We start from the raw sequence: 16,761 nt of genomic DNA, 5'->3' as shown, positions 1-16,761 counted from the left end.
ACCAAGGTTCTCAAGTCTGACTATCGTTATTATACAAAGCCATTACATAAACTTAGCTTAACGAAGTAGCTAAAAGTCTAGGCTGTGTACCATCTAAGTCGGGCTAATGCAGGGCAAGACGATCGGCTAAGAGCTGCAAGAATCCTCTCTCTCTTTCCATTTCAGGTGGCAACGGGTAGGGGCAGAGGAAGGAACAAGCAAAGGGAAAGCAAACAGACTAAAAATACTTCACCCACAAGATGTCTTGTGGACATTTTATTATATAGAGTGTAAAATGAATTGTCAGTCAAATAAAAAGAACACTTTTTTTTTAAACATCATGCATAACATTTTCAAATTGTCTTTTTTAATAGTTAGACATTTCAAGCATTATAAGGAAGATAAGGAGAAAAAACCAGCAACTGTAACTTCAGTACATTTCAAACGGAATGTCCCTCAGGTCAATTAAAAACGCAAGAAAAAATAGCTTCAATTCCGTTTTTTTTCCTTTAAAAATACATGTTATCTGTACAAGATACACTACAGTAAACATTGAAAATCATATTATCCCTTTTATTAAATCAAAATTATTTAATTCATACTGTGGTTAATACTAGATTTATTTATTCATCTAGTTAATCTGACAAATATTAAGAAAATATTTAAAAGAAAAAAGCAAAAAACACCTTGGAATTAAAAAATAGTTACTACATTTTTATACGGTTTAATGTTCCACAGTGTTTGTTAAAAGTTATATCGAATTTCTTTTTAATATTAAAAATAACAGTATTTATATTTCTGAGAGAATAGAGAAAGGTTTTTTGTTTTGTTTTTAAAACAAGCTTGGAGGTCTTAGATACACAATTGCAACGGGTGATGGAGACATGAGAAAAATGTATGCTAAAAACATGAACACATTTTTATATTACCCCTTTAGAACTCTAGAAATTATACAAACCCTATAAAATGCCCCTCCCAGTTCCTGTTGGACAGCAATACAATTATCTGTCTCAATTCAGAATTCACATAATTAATTACAATACGTAATAGTTCAGTTTTTTAAAAAATGCAATAAAACCAGACAGCCAAGATACAAGAAATTAGAAGTAAAACATTAAACGAATTTACACATTTAATTAAATACTGTTTAAAATTTTTTAAAAAGGATTTGTTACATACCACCTAAGACTTCCAAGCCACTTTCTGTTGCAACAGAAAAAAACTGTAAATAAAAAGACACGCAAAAAAATAAAACAAAACAAAACAAAAAAACACCATGTTGAAATGTCACTGCTCTGAGGTACACTCTGGTGCCCGACTTTGTGCAGGTATTGCTCCAAAAAGAATCCCAGAGCTCACACATTTGAAATAACAACAAAATAATGAAACAAAAATTACCAGCGATTTTTAGTAACTAATTTTTCCCGATTTTTAGAAAAATTCTGTTAATCTAAATATAGTGTTTCACAGAACAAAACAAAGGTTCTTCATCAAAAGGTTTGCAAATCTAAAAACCTCTGTTACAAATAGGTTTTCTTTCACAATGATTTCAAGGGGAAAAAACAGCCGCAAGGACATTGTTCTACTGCTCCTGTGGAAAGAAGAGGAAAGAAGAAAGTTAGTCTGTGATGGCAAATTCTCAAGTCCTTGTGTCTGCGGCTTCCGTCGGTGGGAGGTGACAGGTCACCCTCTCTCCCCTCTGGCTCCACAACAGACGCCAACACACACAGACGAGCCAATGTCTAAGCACTTTCCCCGGGGGCTCATGTCACGGGATCTGGACCAGACAAAACCTCTCTTGAGCATGAGGTCCTAGGGCTTCTCTTTCCCTGGGGATACTGGACAAGAAGAGGGGTACGAGTGAGTGATACCTCTCCTCGGTCACTCACTAGCCCTGACACCTGTTCCCATGGGTCTCAAGCACAGACAGTCAATTTGGCGGTGAGATGCCCAACCAGCTTTTGGTCCAGGGCCTGAGGGGACTGGCATGGGAACCTGACCAGCATCAGGTCACCCTGAAGAATGTACCTGAAACATGCCCTTCAGGGGCCTTCTGCTTCCCTAATTTACTATGAACTCCGTCCTGGCCTCTGTGTGGACAGTGGTGGTGGTGGAAGTCCTCTGGGTTTGGGCGTGGGACAGTGAAGACGTGGTGCCCTGTCCCCTGCCCAATCCTCAGAAGGCGTGGGACAGTGAAGACGTGGTGCCCTGTCCCCTGCCCAATCCTCAGAACGCGTGAGCTCACCCTCCCCATGCCTCTCACTGCTGACCCAGGGCAAGGGCACAGCTGGCCACACCAGCATCTCGAGAATGGATGGCTGGGGGACACCCTCCACAGTCCCTACAAATACCACACAATGCCAGACTTACCCAGAGTCAATTATGCCTGGTGCTCTCACTTCACAGCTGGAAAAACTGAGGCCCAGAGAGAGAAAGAGTACCATCTAGCACTAAGGTTTGGGTCCTTGATTTGAGGGAAGATCAGGCACTTCCTTGAAGAGGCTGCCAAACCAATTCCCCACCCTACGTGGCCAAACTGTTCCTCTCTGGAGCTACGAGGGGGAAGAGAGGCTATAGCAGCTCTGAGCAGACAGTGGCCATGTTAAGCAGCCCTGGGGCCCAGGCTTTCCCTCTGCAGCCCAGTGCTCTTCCCCGGGGTCAGAAAACAGTGAAGGTTTGAGGGAAGGAGGCTAGGGGCTGGTCTGGGAAGTACCAGTAGCGCTGGTGATTGGCTACAGACCTGGCTGTGGGCCTGAGCTTGCCCTAGTGTCTGCCCGTAGAAAGCAACTTGCTGTCTGTAATATTCCGCCCAAGCCATTGTGTAGTCCGGTGGGGAGCTGGCCTGAGGAGCAGCGCTGGCAGCGTGACCTGATTGACAAAGGAAAAAACACGGGTTAGCAGAAGCAGGGATGCAATTGTAGGGGAGGAGAAGGACACTATGAGTTTGGTGGGTCCCTTCCCAAAGGGTTTTGGACCCCTGGAACAATGCCCGCTGCTCCCTCTGCACAGCTAGAAGGTGGTGGGGAGGCTGATGCTGAGGAGTGCTGGTGTAACGCTGGGCTACCTGGCACAGCAAAAGTGCTGTAACGCATCTGTCACCGGATCCCTGCTACGTCCTTAGGAAACCTGCGCATTAGTCATCTCTCTGTAGAATCACATTTTCTGCACCTGCCTACCTGCCCTCCTCAGCTCCCAGAGCTGGACGACAGAGAAAGGGGAGTTCGTGGCTTGTTTGTGTGTGTGCGTGCACATGTGCAATTCTGCCCTGGGAGAGCTTGAAATAAACAGAGGCCTATGTGGGTCTGGGAATCTGGGGTTGGGAGGCCTGGGGAAGACTGGAATCTGCCCTGTAACGCCCCCACCCCCCATCATGATGACATCTTGCAGCATACCACCTGCCAGGGTGAGTGTTTCTTTGACAACCTTTTGACCTGAGTGCTTCCAACCAGCAAGTAACATCCTTCAGAATCAAAACATATGAACATCTCTTCGAAGAATACCAAATACTCTGGTTCTGGGGGGGGTTTAGTACTAATTTCAAATGATTCATCAGGGTTTTTTTTTTTGTAGTTTCCCTGCCTCTCTTTTTTCAAAATTTGTTAGTTTCTGGTACGGTGAAAAAAAAGAAAAAGGGGGCTTACTTAAGAAGAAGAAAAAAAAAAAAACCACAGCCCAGTACCTATTCCAATTGTAGGCTCCCTTCATCATCTCTTTTCTCTTCACCTGCTCTGAAATGGCCACCAAGAGACAGGCAGCAGCAAGACAAAGTCAGAGAACAAGACCCCCAGGTGACCTGAATCCTGCTGCAGCAGTGCCCAGTGGGCTTGGAACCAGGTCTACGGGCCACACAGGAATCGTGTGGTTCTGAAAAGAGGAACAGCCCGGATAGAGATCTGATTCGTGCGTCTGGGTGCCATGTCCCTTTAGGCCCTTTAGAATCCAGCCTTGGGGACAGCAGAGAGGAGAACGAGAGGATGGCAAGCTTTGCCAGGGCAGAGACACAGCCCTGTGGTCAGCAACTACACTACGTCTCCCCTGACAGACAGACAGACAGACAGGGAGGAGAGGGAGACAAAGTTAGGTACTGAGATCAAGTCACATGGGGAAAATGCTGGGGGGAAAAAAAAATGACATCTAAGCATCGACACGTAAAGTCTACAGGAAAGAGGGGACTCTGTTACTGGAAACCTGCTTGTTAAGGAGGCCCATCCACTCACTCTGTTTTTTGTAATAGTCTTCCCAGGCCTTGCTGTAGTCAGGCTGGCTGCTCTGCGGCTGGCTCTGCTGGCCTGTGCGAAGAACACAAAAGCAGTCAGGCCTTCCTGGCTTTCTCACAGCCTCAGCCCCCAGTCCGGCTGACTCCAGCCCCTACTCTCTGCACTCACTCCAACTTGCCCGGGGGCCCTGTGACCTGGGAAGAAGGCGGCAGCAGGCTGGCCTCGGGAGAAGGCAACATCTTAACATGCAAGAGGGTCTCCGCCCAGGCCAAGGACTATAGGGGGAAGGGTGCAACTAAAATGCTGGCTTGGCTGATGGGAAACAGAAGTTCCCCATAAGGCTGGGGCTGGGCAGACTGGCTGCCCCTCCCAGGGCCATCAGTGGAATAGCCTGGCCTCCTTCAGAGGGAGCCTCATCTGGGAGAACCCTGAGGCCAGAGTGGCTGTTGTTCTGAGGCTCCCTGGATGTGGCCTTCAGATGGAACAAAGAACTCAAAGTGCTCTGAGCACACTCTCACCCTGGCCTTTCTGTTCAAAGACTGAGGGCTTTACCTCTGGACAAGCTGAATTGTAGGACACAGGTAAGGAAACTGTCTGGAGACTGTAATGAATATGATAGGAAGACAACGCACACACAGTAAACCAAAAACCAAACCCAGTGCCGTTGAGTCGATTCCGAGTGACCCTATGAGACAGAGTAGAACTGCCCCATAGAGATTCCAAGGAGCGCCTGGCGGACTTGAACCGCCGACCCTTTGGTTAGCAGCCATAGCACTTAACCACTACACCACCAGGGTTTCCGTATGCACAGCAGAGGGGATGAAAAGTCATGGCCAGCACCTGTGACCCGGCTCCAAGCCCTTCTGGGGTGGAAGGAGGGGGAAAGGGGACGTGTGGGGGTCCTTCTAGCCCTTTTCTCCATGCATAATTTAGAGCATCCTCTACACTGTGCGGGCTTGGAGCAGTAAAGGTGGGGGTGCACTCGGTGTGGGGGCACCGAGGAGCAGCAGCCTGCCCAGAGGCATAAAAGAGGGTGAAAAGATTTGACCAGAGGTACAAGTCAGGACCTTTCTTTCAGCAGAGGGCAGGGCTGGTTTGAGTATCCACCTGCTAAGGCTCACAAAAGGCCCCTTTCAGCGTCTTGTCTTCTATCCGAATGACAGTCGGCAGCAGGCGGACGGAAACATCTCCCAGCCAAGTGTTTTTCCCACTAGTTAATTTACTGAAGATCAAGGCGAACACGGACAAGAGGCCAATCATTACATTTAAATGCATGTGGGGCTGGGGAAAGGAGCAAGGGGGGGGGCACATAAAAAAGGGGAGAACACACCCTCCTCCTCCCACTGCGGCAGGGAAGGAATAGGATGCTAAAAACAGAATGACCTGGTTTCCGGGGAAGGCTAGGAGTGAGGAATCTGGGCAGCAAAAACATTTCCATCAGACATGGAGGGTGTGGGCAAGCAGGATTTTTCTTCCAAACAAGATTTTACTGACTAAAATCAATTCGCAATTCCCAAATCACACAAATAAGCAAGCAAGCAAGCAAACAAAGCCCAATAACACAAAACGAAGGCTGGAAAACAGTGGCAGCTGAACTTGACTGAGCTTTTTTTCACTCATCCTTGCACACCTTTGCCAACTCCTGGCCTGCCTGGGACTGGAGCTAGGCAACAGCTTCTGCCTTATGCCCTTTTTCACCCAGGGGCCCCTACAAAACCAGGCTCCCAGAGGTCAGCTCCCCCTTAATGAGAAGGGCACGTCCTCTCTCTCAGGCCTCAACACAAAGGCACAGACCCCTGATAGCCTAGGGCTTCTCATGTGTCTTCCTTTGCCCTGGCACAACTGGGGCAAATGTGACCTCGACCCTGGTCACCTTGCTTCTCGGGATGCTCCCTCATACGAGAACAGCGCTGTGAGAGGGCATCCCGTGTGAGCTAAGGAGACATGGGAGCAAAGTGAAGAAAACAATGGAGGAAACAGAACACATCTGGGCTATGGGATAAAGCAAGTACAGTAAAATGTTAATGGTCGAATCTAAGTGGTATGTAGGTGTTCGGGGTAAAATTCTCTCAAATATTCTGGATGTTTGGAAGTTTCACAATAACGTGTTCAGGAAAAAAGAGAAAACTACGACTATATGATTTCAGAACTTAAAGATACTTTAGGAATCAAACCCAAACCCTTCATTCCACAGATGAGAAATCTAGATCCCCAGAGAAGGAAAGAGGCGTGCCTAAGGCTGTAAGCATCGCCTGCAGACTGCCTGTGGCACGTCTGTCCTGCTGTGGAGTTTACTGGGGAGGCCCAGGGTTCCGTGCATAGGCAGCACTCCACTCAAGGATAAAGTGGTAAAACCCTAGAAACTGGGCTCAGACCCTGGCTACTGAAATCAAAATGCTTAGTCCTATAGCCTCTCCCGTTGCCACTGAGGTGATTCCAACTCATAGCGACCCTACTGGGCACAGTAAAACTGCCTCACAGAGTTTCCAAGGAGCACCTGGTGGATCTGAACTGCCGACATTTTGGTTGGCAGCCGTAGCACCTACACACTATGCCACCAGGGTTTCTGCATGCTGTAAACACAGTAACTTGCATACGCGTTCAAGAATGCTTTCCAGACACGAACAGCTTGGGAACTTCAGATGGGTCAAAACAACCTGAGTTTTACTGAGATTAGTGTTTGTTCTGATTTTTTTTGAAGGCTTGGAATGACTCCTGAAGCCAATGTGGGGGTGGGTTTGCACTCACACAAGGACTTCCTCTTTTATACTCAGTATTTCTGACAAGGCATCGCTCAGCCGAGCTAATTCTCTAATTGTTGGCTTTTTGAACAGTCCAGGAGACAGAATGAGACCCCTTCTGAGAAGGTGTTAAAGAGAAGAGAGGGAGATGGTCACTGGAGATAAGAAGAGGGGAAGAGTAAGGGTGCCTGACAAGCAGGAGGGTGCTGGGGAGAGGAGAATGTGAAGGATAGAGCTCTGGGCTGTGAGACAGGCCTAGCTCGGATCACAAGGAAGCTCAGGCTGGCCCACGGGTCTTATGAACCCATTTGTGAGGAACAAAAATGGCAGACGCCCACTGCTTGGAGAAGAAAAGAGTCGTAGAAGGGAAAGAAAGCTCTGAGAAGGTGGCCTGGAAAAAGCCATAATCTTTCTAGCCTTCCTCGACGCCTGACCACAAACTCCCCCAGTGCAGGGCCTCCTCGTGGCTCTCAGTGACACAATGTAGGTGCTTCTCTACAGTTCTGGGGAGGGGCATCCTGGACCTATCAGACCATAGTCCGAACAAGGGCATTTCAGGTCCATCACTCAAGACTTCCGCAAGCCTCAGCTTTTCTGTAGGGGTGTGCAAGTTGCCACCTCCACCTAAGTCACTTACTTGGGACCTGCTGTGTGGGCTGCTGCCATGCCTGGTAGGTGCTGCCCCACCCCTGGGTCAGGAAGGCCGGTGGACCACTGTGGATGACACAAGAGTCAGTCATTCCAGTCTAGGTCACAACCCCTCCTCTTTCTCACGTGGATCCACCTCTCGCCAGCCCTGCCATAGCTCTCCTTACTGCTTACTCTCTCCCCATCCCCCAGCCAACCATGATGATCTCCTTGTCTGCTGGCAACAGCAGTGGCCAGGTGATGACCCTAATCTTGTCTGTCTACCAAATGAGAACAGCATGGCTGCAATAACAGCAGGTGACTTACCTCAGAGGGGTGCTATGGGGGTTTCCGTTCACTTTAGCAGCAATGTTTGGGAAGCACCCTGAACTCCTTGGAGGAAAGGTGCTGTAAGAAGTTAAAAACAACAGGCTGAAATCCCAAACATAAGTAAGACTTTTGAAAAAATCCACCCCTAGCTTGCAAGTGGCGAGCTCCCCTCGGGGATGCTGGTGGTGACTAGAAAACCTCTGCTCTCTGGAAAGGCTCTCACCATCATTGGCCAGACTGGGCCAAGGACAGGGCTGAGGGACCATTATAACTGAGTCCCCCCCACAACGAGAGTTTCAGGCTTCTGGTTGGCATTCCCTAGAAGTAGCCGGAAAGGGGGAAAGTAGAACCTACTGGAGAAGTGATGAATTCTTCCAGTCAAGACCGATGCAAAAGACTTACTTTTGATGAGGTGCAGCAGGTGGCTGGCTGAAGGGGCTCTGTCCAAAGGCTCCAGGTGCTCCAAGGCTGGCACCCTGTCATGAACACAGAGGGAATTCTCACTTCCTGCTGGCTGCACCTGTGCCCTCTGCCCTCTGATCAGGCCCACCCCAAGGCAAACCACAGCTTTTGGGGAGATAGAGCCCAGTGAAATCAAGATGGCCTATGGCACTCACACTAGCCTTGCTTCCCCACAGGGGATTTTATCTGCCCCTTGAGTGACCAATAACAAAACACGGCCAATACTGGCACCACCACAGTTGCCCTGGCGTGTCAACCTGGGGGTAGGGACCAACCTGCTTGACTCTCCCGTCAATTTAGGCTGGCCCAAGGCTTTCTGTCATTCTACGTCCCCTTTGAGGTGAGCAGTGGCCAATCTGTCCTCCATCAACACTCCCTTTCTTTATCTGCTTTGAGGTGCCTGAAACTAAAGCCAGAGTCAATGAAAGCCGCCTGCAGGCCTGGCTGCCAGGCAATGCCAGCAGGAAGTCCAGGGCAGTGCTGGGGTGAGGCTGCTGCCCCAGCTGCTCATCTAAGCCTTGATGGGACCCGGCTCTGGGGACTGAGCTCTGTGGCCTCCTTCTGCCAGGAAGCTTCCTTCATTGCTTCTGGGCCTGGCCCAGGTATTCCCTGGGCCTCCGACCTTTCCCCTCTGCAAAGTTGTGATGTGAAGACTGAAACGCACAGGAAGAACAAAGTTCTTGGGAAAAACAGGTACCTTGGGCATCCAAAAGAAAATCCAGCTATTGTTAAGCCAGAGGTGGGGAAAGGACCTTGTACGTACACCAACTTTCTCATCTATGAGATGTCTGGCCACCTCGATCTGTTGAGGAACTCCCCTGATGGTGAATATTCGCAGGTTGGGGTCGGTATTTGGAGGGGGGTTCCGCTGAAGCTCCACGTGTGCTCCTGACTGTTGATTTATACTTTTGATATTCTCACCCCCTGTAGGCAGGAAAACACATGACAAAAGAATAAGTGACAATTGTGGCAAACTTAAACGTGCGAAACTCTCCTCCTTTGGCAGTATTTTGCTTCAGAAGATTAAATGGTATTTTCTGCACACCAGCACTAACCTTGAGAGCAGAGAAGTACTTTCTATTTACCTTAAAATGATTCTAACACAAACCATGGCACCTTGTAAAACAAGCTAAGCTGTGAGAACAAAGCCCACGGGGCCACGAATACCATGAGGCACCTGCATAGTTCCATTCCAACTTCCTTTCCAGAAGCACCGAGTTGGTTTGAGGCCCAAGCCCCTTCAGAAAGGAGGCCACCTCCAGCACATGGCACATGGATTTGCACACAGTGGTGTTCACTCCATGGAGGTCAGCTTGCAGTTGCTCCCACCCCGCCACGGGCCTCGGCCCAGGCAAAGCCCTCCATCCTGTCAACACAAGAATGGCATTCTGGTGGCCTCTGCAGGACACAATGGAGGCCTTCAGCCACGGTGTGGGCCACCGCACCTCTGCTTTCTCTCCCTCCCTCCCTCCACAGGTCAAACAGACAGCCACAGGCCTTAACAATGCCTTTAATAGCCCATCCTGCCACTTCTCAAGTCCCTGCCTCCTCTGTGGGGGACGGTTCTAGACAGAGGCAACTAGAGGCAGCCAGGGTTGGGGGGTGGGGGGCCACAGAGGCCTGGGTGGAGCAAGGCTAATGAAAATTTAGTTGGGCTCTTTGAAAAACCTGTGAGAGTCCCAGTCTCTTAATGAAATCTGCCTAACAAAAGCGCCACCAAAGTAACAATGGTTTGATTCTTCTTTAGAACTTACAGACCAGCTCCACTCAACTGGGCAGGGGAAGGGGGAAGAAGGCGGAATACAAGGAAAACTTACAGCACAGAATTTTGCAAAACCGGAAGAAGACAATCTGTGGAAAATCTGATATAGAGTAGCAGGAAGCCCCGAAGGATCAAAGTCAAACACCAATGGCTCGCCATGCCACCCCGTCCACCCAAAGTCAACACAAACTTAAAATGACATTCGCCTTTTCATTGTTCATCCACAATCCTTCAAACAGTCCACTTCCCCCTCCCACCCCACCCCACACTGGAGGGGCAGGAGAACAACGTCTTGAGTATGAACAACCTGTCAGGTGAGTAGGTAAAGAGGCGACATCCAGGGTGCACACACCATGCACATTCTTATCCTAGTCCTTCAACCTGCAAGGACAACAGGATTCTACAGGCCTGAACAAGAAAAAAGGATGCCCAGTTCAGAGACCCTTTCTGAAGGCAGTTTGAGCAGCCATTACATTTTAGGATGGAAACCAGAAGACTGGTTGAGAGTGTTCAGACAAAGCTTTATTTAACATTGGCTTGGGTAGTAGTGGGTTGGCATAGCTTAGGAGGGTTTTAAAAGTAAAAACAATACAAACAACAACCAAAACACCCAAAACAAAACGTGTGCTCAGCTTTTTTTTAAAACTATTTCCAGAGTTCAAGAAAAGCACCCCTACCCCTTGAACCTACCAACGTGAAGTCTCCTGCAACGTCATTTTGCCTCCAGATAAGGCACAAGCCCCATTTTGGCAATGTAAATGCGGACCTCACTCAGAGGTTGTAGGATTTTCCTCTTTGTACTGTAAAAAATGTGCAGCTTTGCTCCTGTGCAGGAGGCTTTTTAGGGAGCAGTGGCTAGCAAAGAATAAACACAGACTGTTTCTACCCACACCCAACCAAACAACTAACAAATCTGCCCAGAGGCCACTTGGTTCCAAGGCACAGATCTGGAGGCCAAAGCACAAAAGGGCGGTGTGTGCGCCTGAGAACCGCAGACCCAGACAGTCAAGCCCCCCAGGCCCTCCCCATTAGGCACTTGCACCAGCAGCCCCAGAGCCCCTTTTTCCCCAGGCCTTGGGAGCATGCTAATGAGGGGAGGCAGGCACCACAAAACTGCATGGGGCCGGAAGGAGTTAATTTAAGTTCATCTTCCTTCAAAATGAGGTCACCAGCTTGGCACATGGTGGCTGTCTATAGACTTATTCAGTAGCCTGCTCCATTCTTCCACCTGATGGGGGGCAGAAGCGACCCACCAGTGGCCCCGTGGCTGGACGTGAAATTGTAAAGCAATTAATCAAACCTACTAAAAGGCCTGGCTGACAAGTGCAGGGCTGGCCACACTATCTGTCAGGATTGCTGTGTTTATCATGGAAATCCAGCAGGGGCCTGCGAGGCTGCAGTGTCTGTCCAAGGCCCAGAGCAAGAGCCTGGAGCCTGGGGGGAGCAGGGCCTGATTCTGCACAGGCTCCTCTCCAGCTCACCAGGCTCCTTTCCCAAGAGGAAGAACTACCTCACACATGGGGAGGGCATAGAAAGATACCCAAAGAAGCTTCTCCTGGGCTTCTGGAGCCTGCTATCAGCGTGCCACCACGGCGATGACTTCCCGCCTCACTCTGCTGTCGCTTTCCTCTAAGCAACCACTCAGGATGATTCTGCAGAGGGCAAACGGAGGGGCTATTTTGTCAGCATGAAGATTTCACTGACTATAAGAAACTGTCACAGCGAAGAAAGCAAGGCTTTGCCAGTGTCTAAAGGAGATACACACTCAAATAAAAAACCTCATTGACAAAAAGGTTTTCAAAAGGCAAGGAAACCTAGATCTGATTCTCAACCAATGAGCAGCAACTGGATTTAAACTCCTGGCAGTCAGGCTGATGGTCTGACTTATGGCATTCTGAGCAGCTCACTATATCCATTCAACACTTAACAACATGAATACCCTGCCAGAAAAGAAAAATTGCTTCTGCCACCCCTGAGAGGTTAATAGTCTAAAAGACTACACAGAGATAGGAGATAAAAGTTCTGAAACAGCTTAAAACACACACTGTACACAAGCCGAGACAAGGGCAGATTCTGGGTGGTGAATGGAAGGTCAGGAAGAAGGCCCACCCTGCCCAGCTCTCTAGGACAGGCTCGGCAGCATCAGGCTTCTTTCTGTTAGTCAAGATGTTCCCGAATCATGTTCTGTGGAATACTAAGTATACCTCAAACAGCTAAGCGATGTTTGGTAATCAAAGAAATGTGAGGCACTCTGGGGAGAAGACTGTATTTATGTCCTCCATATGTTGTTAAATACATAATGAAGGCACATACAGAACAAAACCCAAAGCTAACGGCAGCTCCCTGCCAGCAGCAAGCCTTCACAGGGAGGCCTATTCATACCTCACAGAAAAGCCGAGCCCCACTGCCTTGGGAAGGGCCCCCATGGGCCACCACTCTGCTTTCAGCTGCTTTTCTTGGTCCCAAGGCCAGCCTAGATGAACCAGTAAGGACAGTCTAGAAAGTCGCCTGCTTCTCTCTCTTGTTTCTCATTGACGGACTGGAAGGCGTTACACTAGTCATTAATGAGGGCTTTTACCTAATGTTCTCTAAAATGCTTAGAAAAAACTAACAAATCCATTTTTATTTCCCTTTCCAGAGTCTGCTACTCATGGTAAACGTGTTGAAAGGATTAAAAGCCCTTTTCACAAGTTGTGTCAATAAAGACCAAATACTCAAACCCAGTAAGGGGAAGAAGCAAATTGCTCATCAGAAAGCAATCTTCACTTGAGAAAACTATCTGAAGTATTTCTCCTAGTTACCCGGAGGTGAATTAACTACTAATCAGTCAATCAGCAAGTACTCAAAGGCTCTCTACCACGTGCAGGGCAACTTTTCAACAACTTAAGTGGGGTTTCACTTAGAGTTTGTTTATACTAAAAAATGAAACACTCCTTTTGTCCCCATTCACGACAGGCTGGATCTGGACCTCAGAGAAGACCCATGCAGAAGGCAGCCGTACCATAGATATGGCAAGCTCAGTCAACTGCAACACAGACTTAAATTCATCCGCTGGAGGTTTCCGTCACCTATTTCCCTCAGGTGAAACAGCTGGAAAGGGAATGCAAAATTCCACCATCTGCCTCTTACCTTTACCTATGACGAGGCCACACTTATCTGCAGGCACCGTGTATGTTATCTCCTGCACGCCACCAGGGGTTCCCACACTCCAGTCACCTCGGCCTCGGCCTCTTCCTCTGGCTACCGAAAGGCCACCGAAGCCATCTCTTTCCTGGGAAGGAAGCAAGACTCTTGTGACACTTTCTGCCATGACCACCACCACCACTTTTCACCGTCTTCAGGGAGGAGGTTAAATGACAGGATGTAATCAATGCCACATATTAGAATACAGGGAACCAGAGCACCTTTCCACATTTCAAATTCTGAAGTGTTCTTTAAAACTAGAATTAACACAAATCACAGGTGCACTGGAGGAGAACATGTGCAGAGACACACGCATGGTTACATAAACAGCACAAATACATCCAACTAAACTAGGCAGTCAGATATAAATTTGAAAGTCTGAAGCCCAACTACCTTTTCCCTTGAGTTTTAATTACCGGGCCCTAATCTACAGGCACGAAGTGTCGGTTTTTCCCTCAAGACTGAGGCTGCTCTTTCCTGTGACTCTCACATGCTGGGACTATGAGAAGCCAGATACTAGATGCTAAGGAGCCATAGGCATTTGAATGTGACTCATGAGTGGCATGTGTGACTTCTGGCCCTCCCCTGACCAGGCTGCTAGAACAAACAATTCAGACACTGCTGTATGGGTCAGGATACCTTGCAATCCAACCAGCAAAAAGGATGAAAGGATTTTAAAGAAAAACTGGCTGTCCCACTTCTAAGAAAAAGCAGAAATATGTTCAAGAGTGACCATTCAAAGCTACTTCAGACGGGAAGGAGCGAGAGAACAAGCCAGGCCCTTTTGCCCACAGTCTGGGCTACGGAAGGCTTCTATGAACCATCCTCACACTGTTCAAGCAACAGAGAGTGAGCCTGAATCTAACACCCAATGGAGGAAGATTCCTTTCACTCAGAGGGTACAAATCTCAGCCTAGCCTTTGTCCTTTTTGTCCACTTTGGTGCCGTAACCCAAGAAAAACCCATTGCTGTCGAGTCGATTCTGGCTCATAGCAACCCTACAGGACAGAGTAGAACTGCCCCACACGGTTTCTAAGGAGCGCCTGTTGGATTCGAACTGTTGACCTTTTGGTTAGCAGCTGTAGCTCTTAACCACTATGCCACCAGGGTTTCCATTGGTGCTGTAATAGTTAAAAATTTTTTAAATGTTGAGGATAAATCTAGTCGAGCTGAGAGCTCCTTCAGGGAAGAGAGGAGTTGAATGCAAGTTCAATACAGTGAAAGAGTCTTTGACAAAATCTGCTAATGCTGATTAAAAATAAACTGAACATTTACCCAGAATCTAAACCAGCAGAGAGCTGAGAGAATTGGAGAACTTTTTCCCTGCACTCTGCTTTTATGACAGACAACTGACAAGTAAACAAGGTTTAGAGATTTATGCTAAAATACACATGCAGAGACAGACACACAGCGAACCTTCTGGGTATGTCTCAGATTCTCCAGGACAAAAACTCTCTCCCACACATGTCATATTCTCTGTAGTTCTAGGTTCTTAAAATCTTGCTAAAAATATGTTACAGATCATTTACTGACTGTTTCCTAAGCTTGTCTAGTCATAAAACTTTGCTGGGACTCTAGTTAAAACTTAACCCCTGGATATCCTGATCCAGTAGTTCTAGGGTGGTGGCCTAAAAACCTTTAATTTTAGCAAGTACTGCCAAATGATTTCTTAGGGGATCATGTGGGGAGCACTGCCCTGGTGAAAACCCTCAGTTTGCAAATCAGAAAACTAGGCTCAGAGAGGTTCAAAGGCCTGCCCAAGGTCACATGCCTAATGGCAAAGCTGTGACTATAATCCGAGACTCCCAATTTCCAATCTATTGCTTCTTCCTTCAACTCCAGGCATTCTTGACCTTTCTTCAGTTCTATATACCCAAGGGACCATCAGCTATAGCGGTTCACCAGAGCAATTTTTAATGGAGGCAGGTAGAATTTCTCGTGTTCAAAACAGGAGATGCTAACACTATCACAAAGTTCACACAAGTTCACTCATGTGCCAAAGATGAATCAAATGCTTGCAGACAGGTTTACGGCTTTGGAGGCTCCTGAAGTGCTCTTCAAAGCAAAGATTAGATTTTATTTAGCATAATTTTATATTAAGCATACTTGATTGTTTGAAACTTGGCAATCTGCATGGTATTTTCCCAAATAGTTTAGATAGTCCGAAATTTACTGTATAAAGAATTTAGATTCCGGGAGTAATAAAGACACAACGGCAATAAAGTAGCAAAAAAGATGAAAGTAGGAAAGAGGCAGATGTGGAGAAGATGTTGGTTATAAACCTGGAGGGAGACAACTGACAAGAGTGCTGGCTTCTAGTAACATGACTTTAGAGGCAGTAGCTGCTCTGTGGTGCAGCCCCCTCGCTCTCCGGGGTCCTGAGTGTCACCTTCCCTGTCTACATACAGGTGAGACATTTAGACTCCAGAGAGCTGGACCCACCTGGGCCGTCAGAATGAGCTCGTTGATGAAGTGTGCCGCATGCTGACATCGATCTGGAGGCCCCATGACCTGTGCGGCTCTTTCTGGACTAATCCCATCATCTGTGGAACGAGGTGAGAGTCGGGATTTAGGAAAGGCCAACTTCAAACGCGAACAAAGGTCAATGTGACTTGCAATCAATACTCTTATTAGTATCAAAAGGGGTAATAACACCAGTTCGGGGAATATACTGGAGTGGTTTTGTTGACAGGGAAATGTGTGACTATATCTTTTCCCATGTTCCATGTCAATAATCATTTCTTATGCAATTACAGCTACTTAAAAAAAGAAATCATTAAAGAAACAAAATAAAAACTTAAAAAAAAAAAAAAAGAGGGCAAAGTAAAATAGAGTTGAGCTATGGCAATGGTTCCCCAGAATCACTCTATCATGCTTTCTTGTGTTCCCAGAAATTAGGAAAATAAGGACCATGTAGAAAATTTTGCTTATAAAGATAAATTTACACAATTTAAAGAACTGTCATTTATTCTAAGATTTTGTCTTTTTCCTGGTTTTAAAATATCTTTAATTTCATAAAATTTATAAATATTATTAATTATGAAACAATAATAGATGGTGTTTTTTTAAAAAGTTCTTCTTGGCAAAAATAAAAGCTGGAAATGCTATGTTACCCCTTCTCTCCCTTCAATTTTACTAGTCCAAGTGGAGGAAAAAAGCTTGGAAACCCTTGGGCTAGAACATCTGGCATGGGAAAGGTAACCAAGCATATACAAAGAAAGAAATGAAGAAATTTAGATCAGTAATTTGGTAAAAGAATGTTGAGAGAGAGGAGCACATAAATGGGCTAATACCAAAACCCATATTTGGTCAGGTATTTCTTTTTTATTGTGTTTTAGGTGAAATTTTACAGAGCAAATTAGTTTCTCATTCAACAAATTGTACACCAAGTGTTCCATGCCATTGGTTGCAATCCCCACACTGTGTCAGCACTCACCCTGCTTCCATCCTGGGTTCCCCA

General features: G+C 47.1%; 1 protein-coding gene across 3 annotated transcripts in view; it reads right to left on the bottom strand.

Moving 5' to 3' along the window:
* Nucleotides 1-264: 264 nt before the first annotated feature.
* FUBP3 (far upstream element binding protein 3) overlaps nucleotides 265-16,761 on the bottom strand; it is a 59,105-nt gene continuing 42,608 nt past the window's right edge. The window contains exons 11-19 of one of the 3 annotated variants that reach the window (XM_049896993.1): nucleotides 15,744-15,844; nucleotides 13,248-13,389; nucleotides 9,120-9,280; nucleotides 8,297-8,370; nucleotides 7,892-7,972; nucleotides 7,575-7,651; nucleotides 4,197-4,268; nucleotides 2,720-2,847; nucleotides 265-1,570 (exon numbers count right to left, since the gene is read on the bottom strand). In XM_049896993.1, coding sequence (XP_049752950.1) covers nucleotides 1,562-1,570; nucleotides 2,720-2,847; nucleotides 4,197-4,268; nucleotides 7,575-7,651; nucleotides 7,892-7,972; nucleotides 8,297-8,370; nucleotides 9,120-9,280; nucleotides 13,248-13,389; nucleotides 15,744-15,844 — 845 coding nt within the window. In that variant the 3' untranslated portion in view covers nucleotides 265-1,561. The remainder of the gene's footprint in view (nucleotides 1,571-2,719; nucleotides 2,848-4,196; nucleotides 4,269-7,574; nucleotides 7,652-7,891; nucleotides 7,973-8,296; nucleotides 8,371-9,119; nucleotides 9,281-13,247; nucleotides 13,390-15,743; nucleotides 15,845-16,761) is intronic. The other 2 variants (XM_049896992.1, XM_049896994.1) reach the window with 2 other exon arrangements.

The sequence above is a fragment of the Elephas maximus genome, chromosome 9, assembly GCF_024166365.1.
Source record: "Elephas maximus indicus isolate mEleMax1 chromosome 9, mEleMax1 primary haplotype, whole genome shotgun sequence".
NCBI lineage: Eukaryota > Metazoa > Chordata > Mammalia > Proboscidea > Elephantidae > Elephas > Elephas maximus.
The sequence above is the reverse complement of the archived record's forward strand: the minus strand, read 5'-3'. Positions and strand labels throughout refer to the sequence as shown.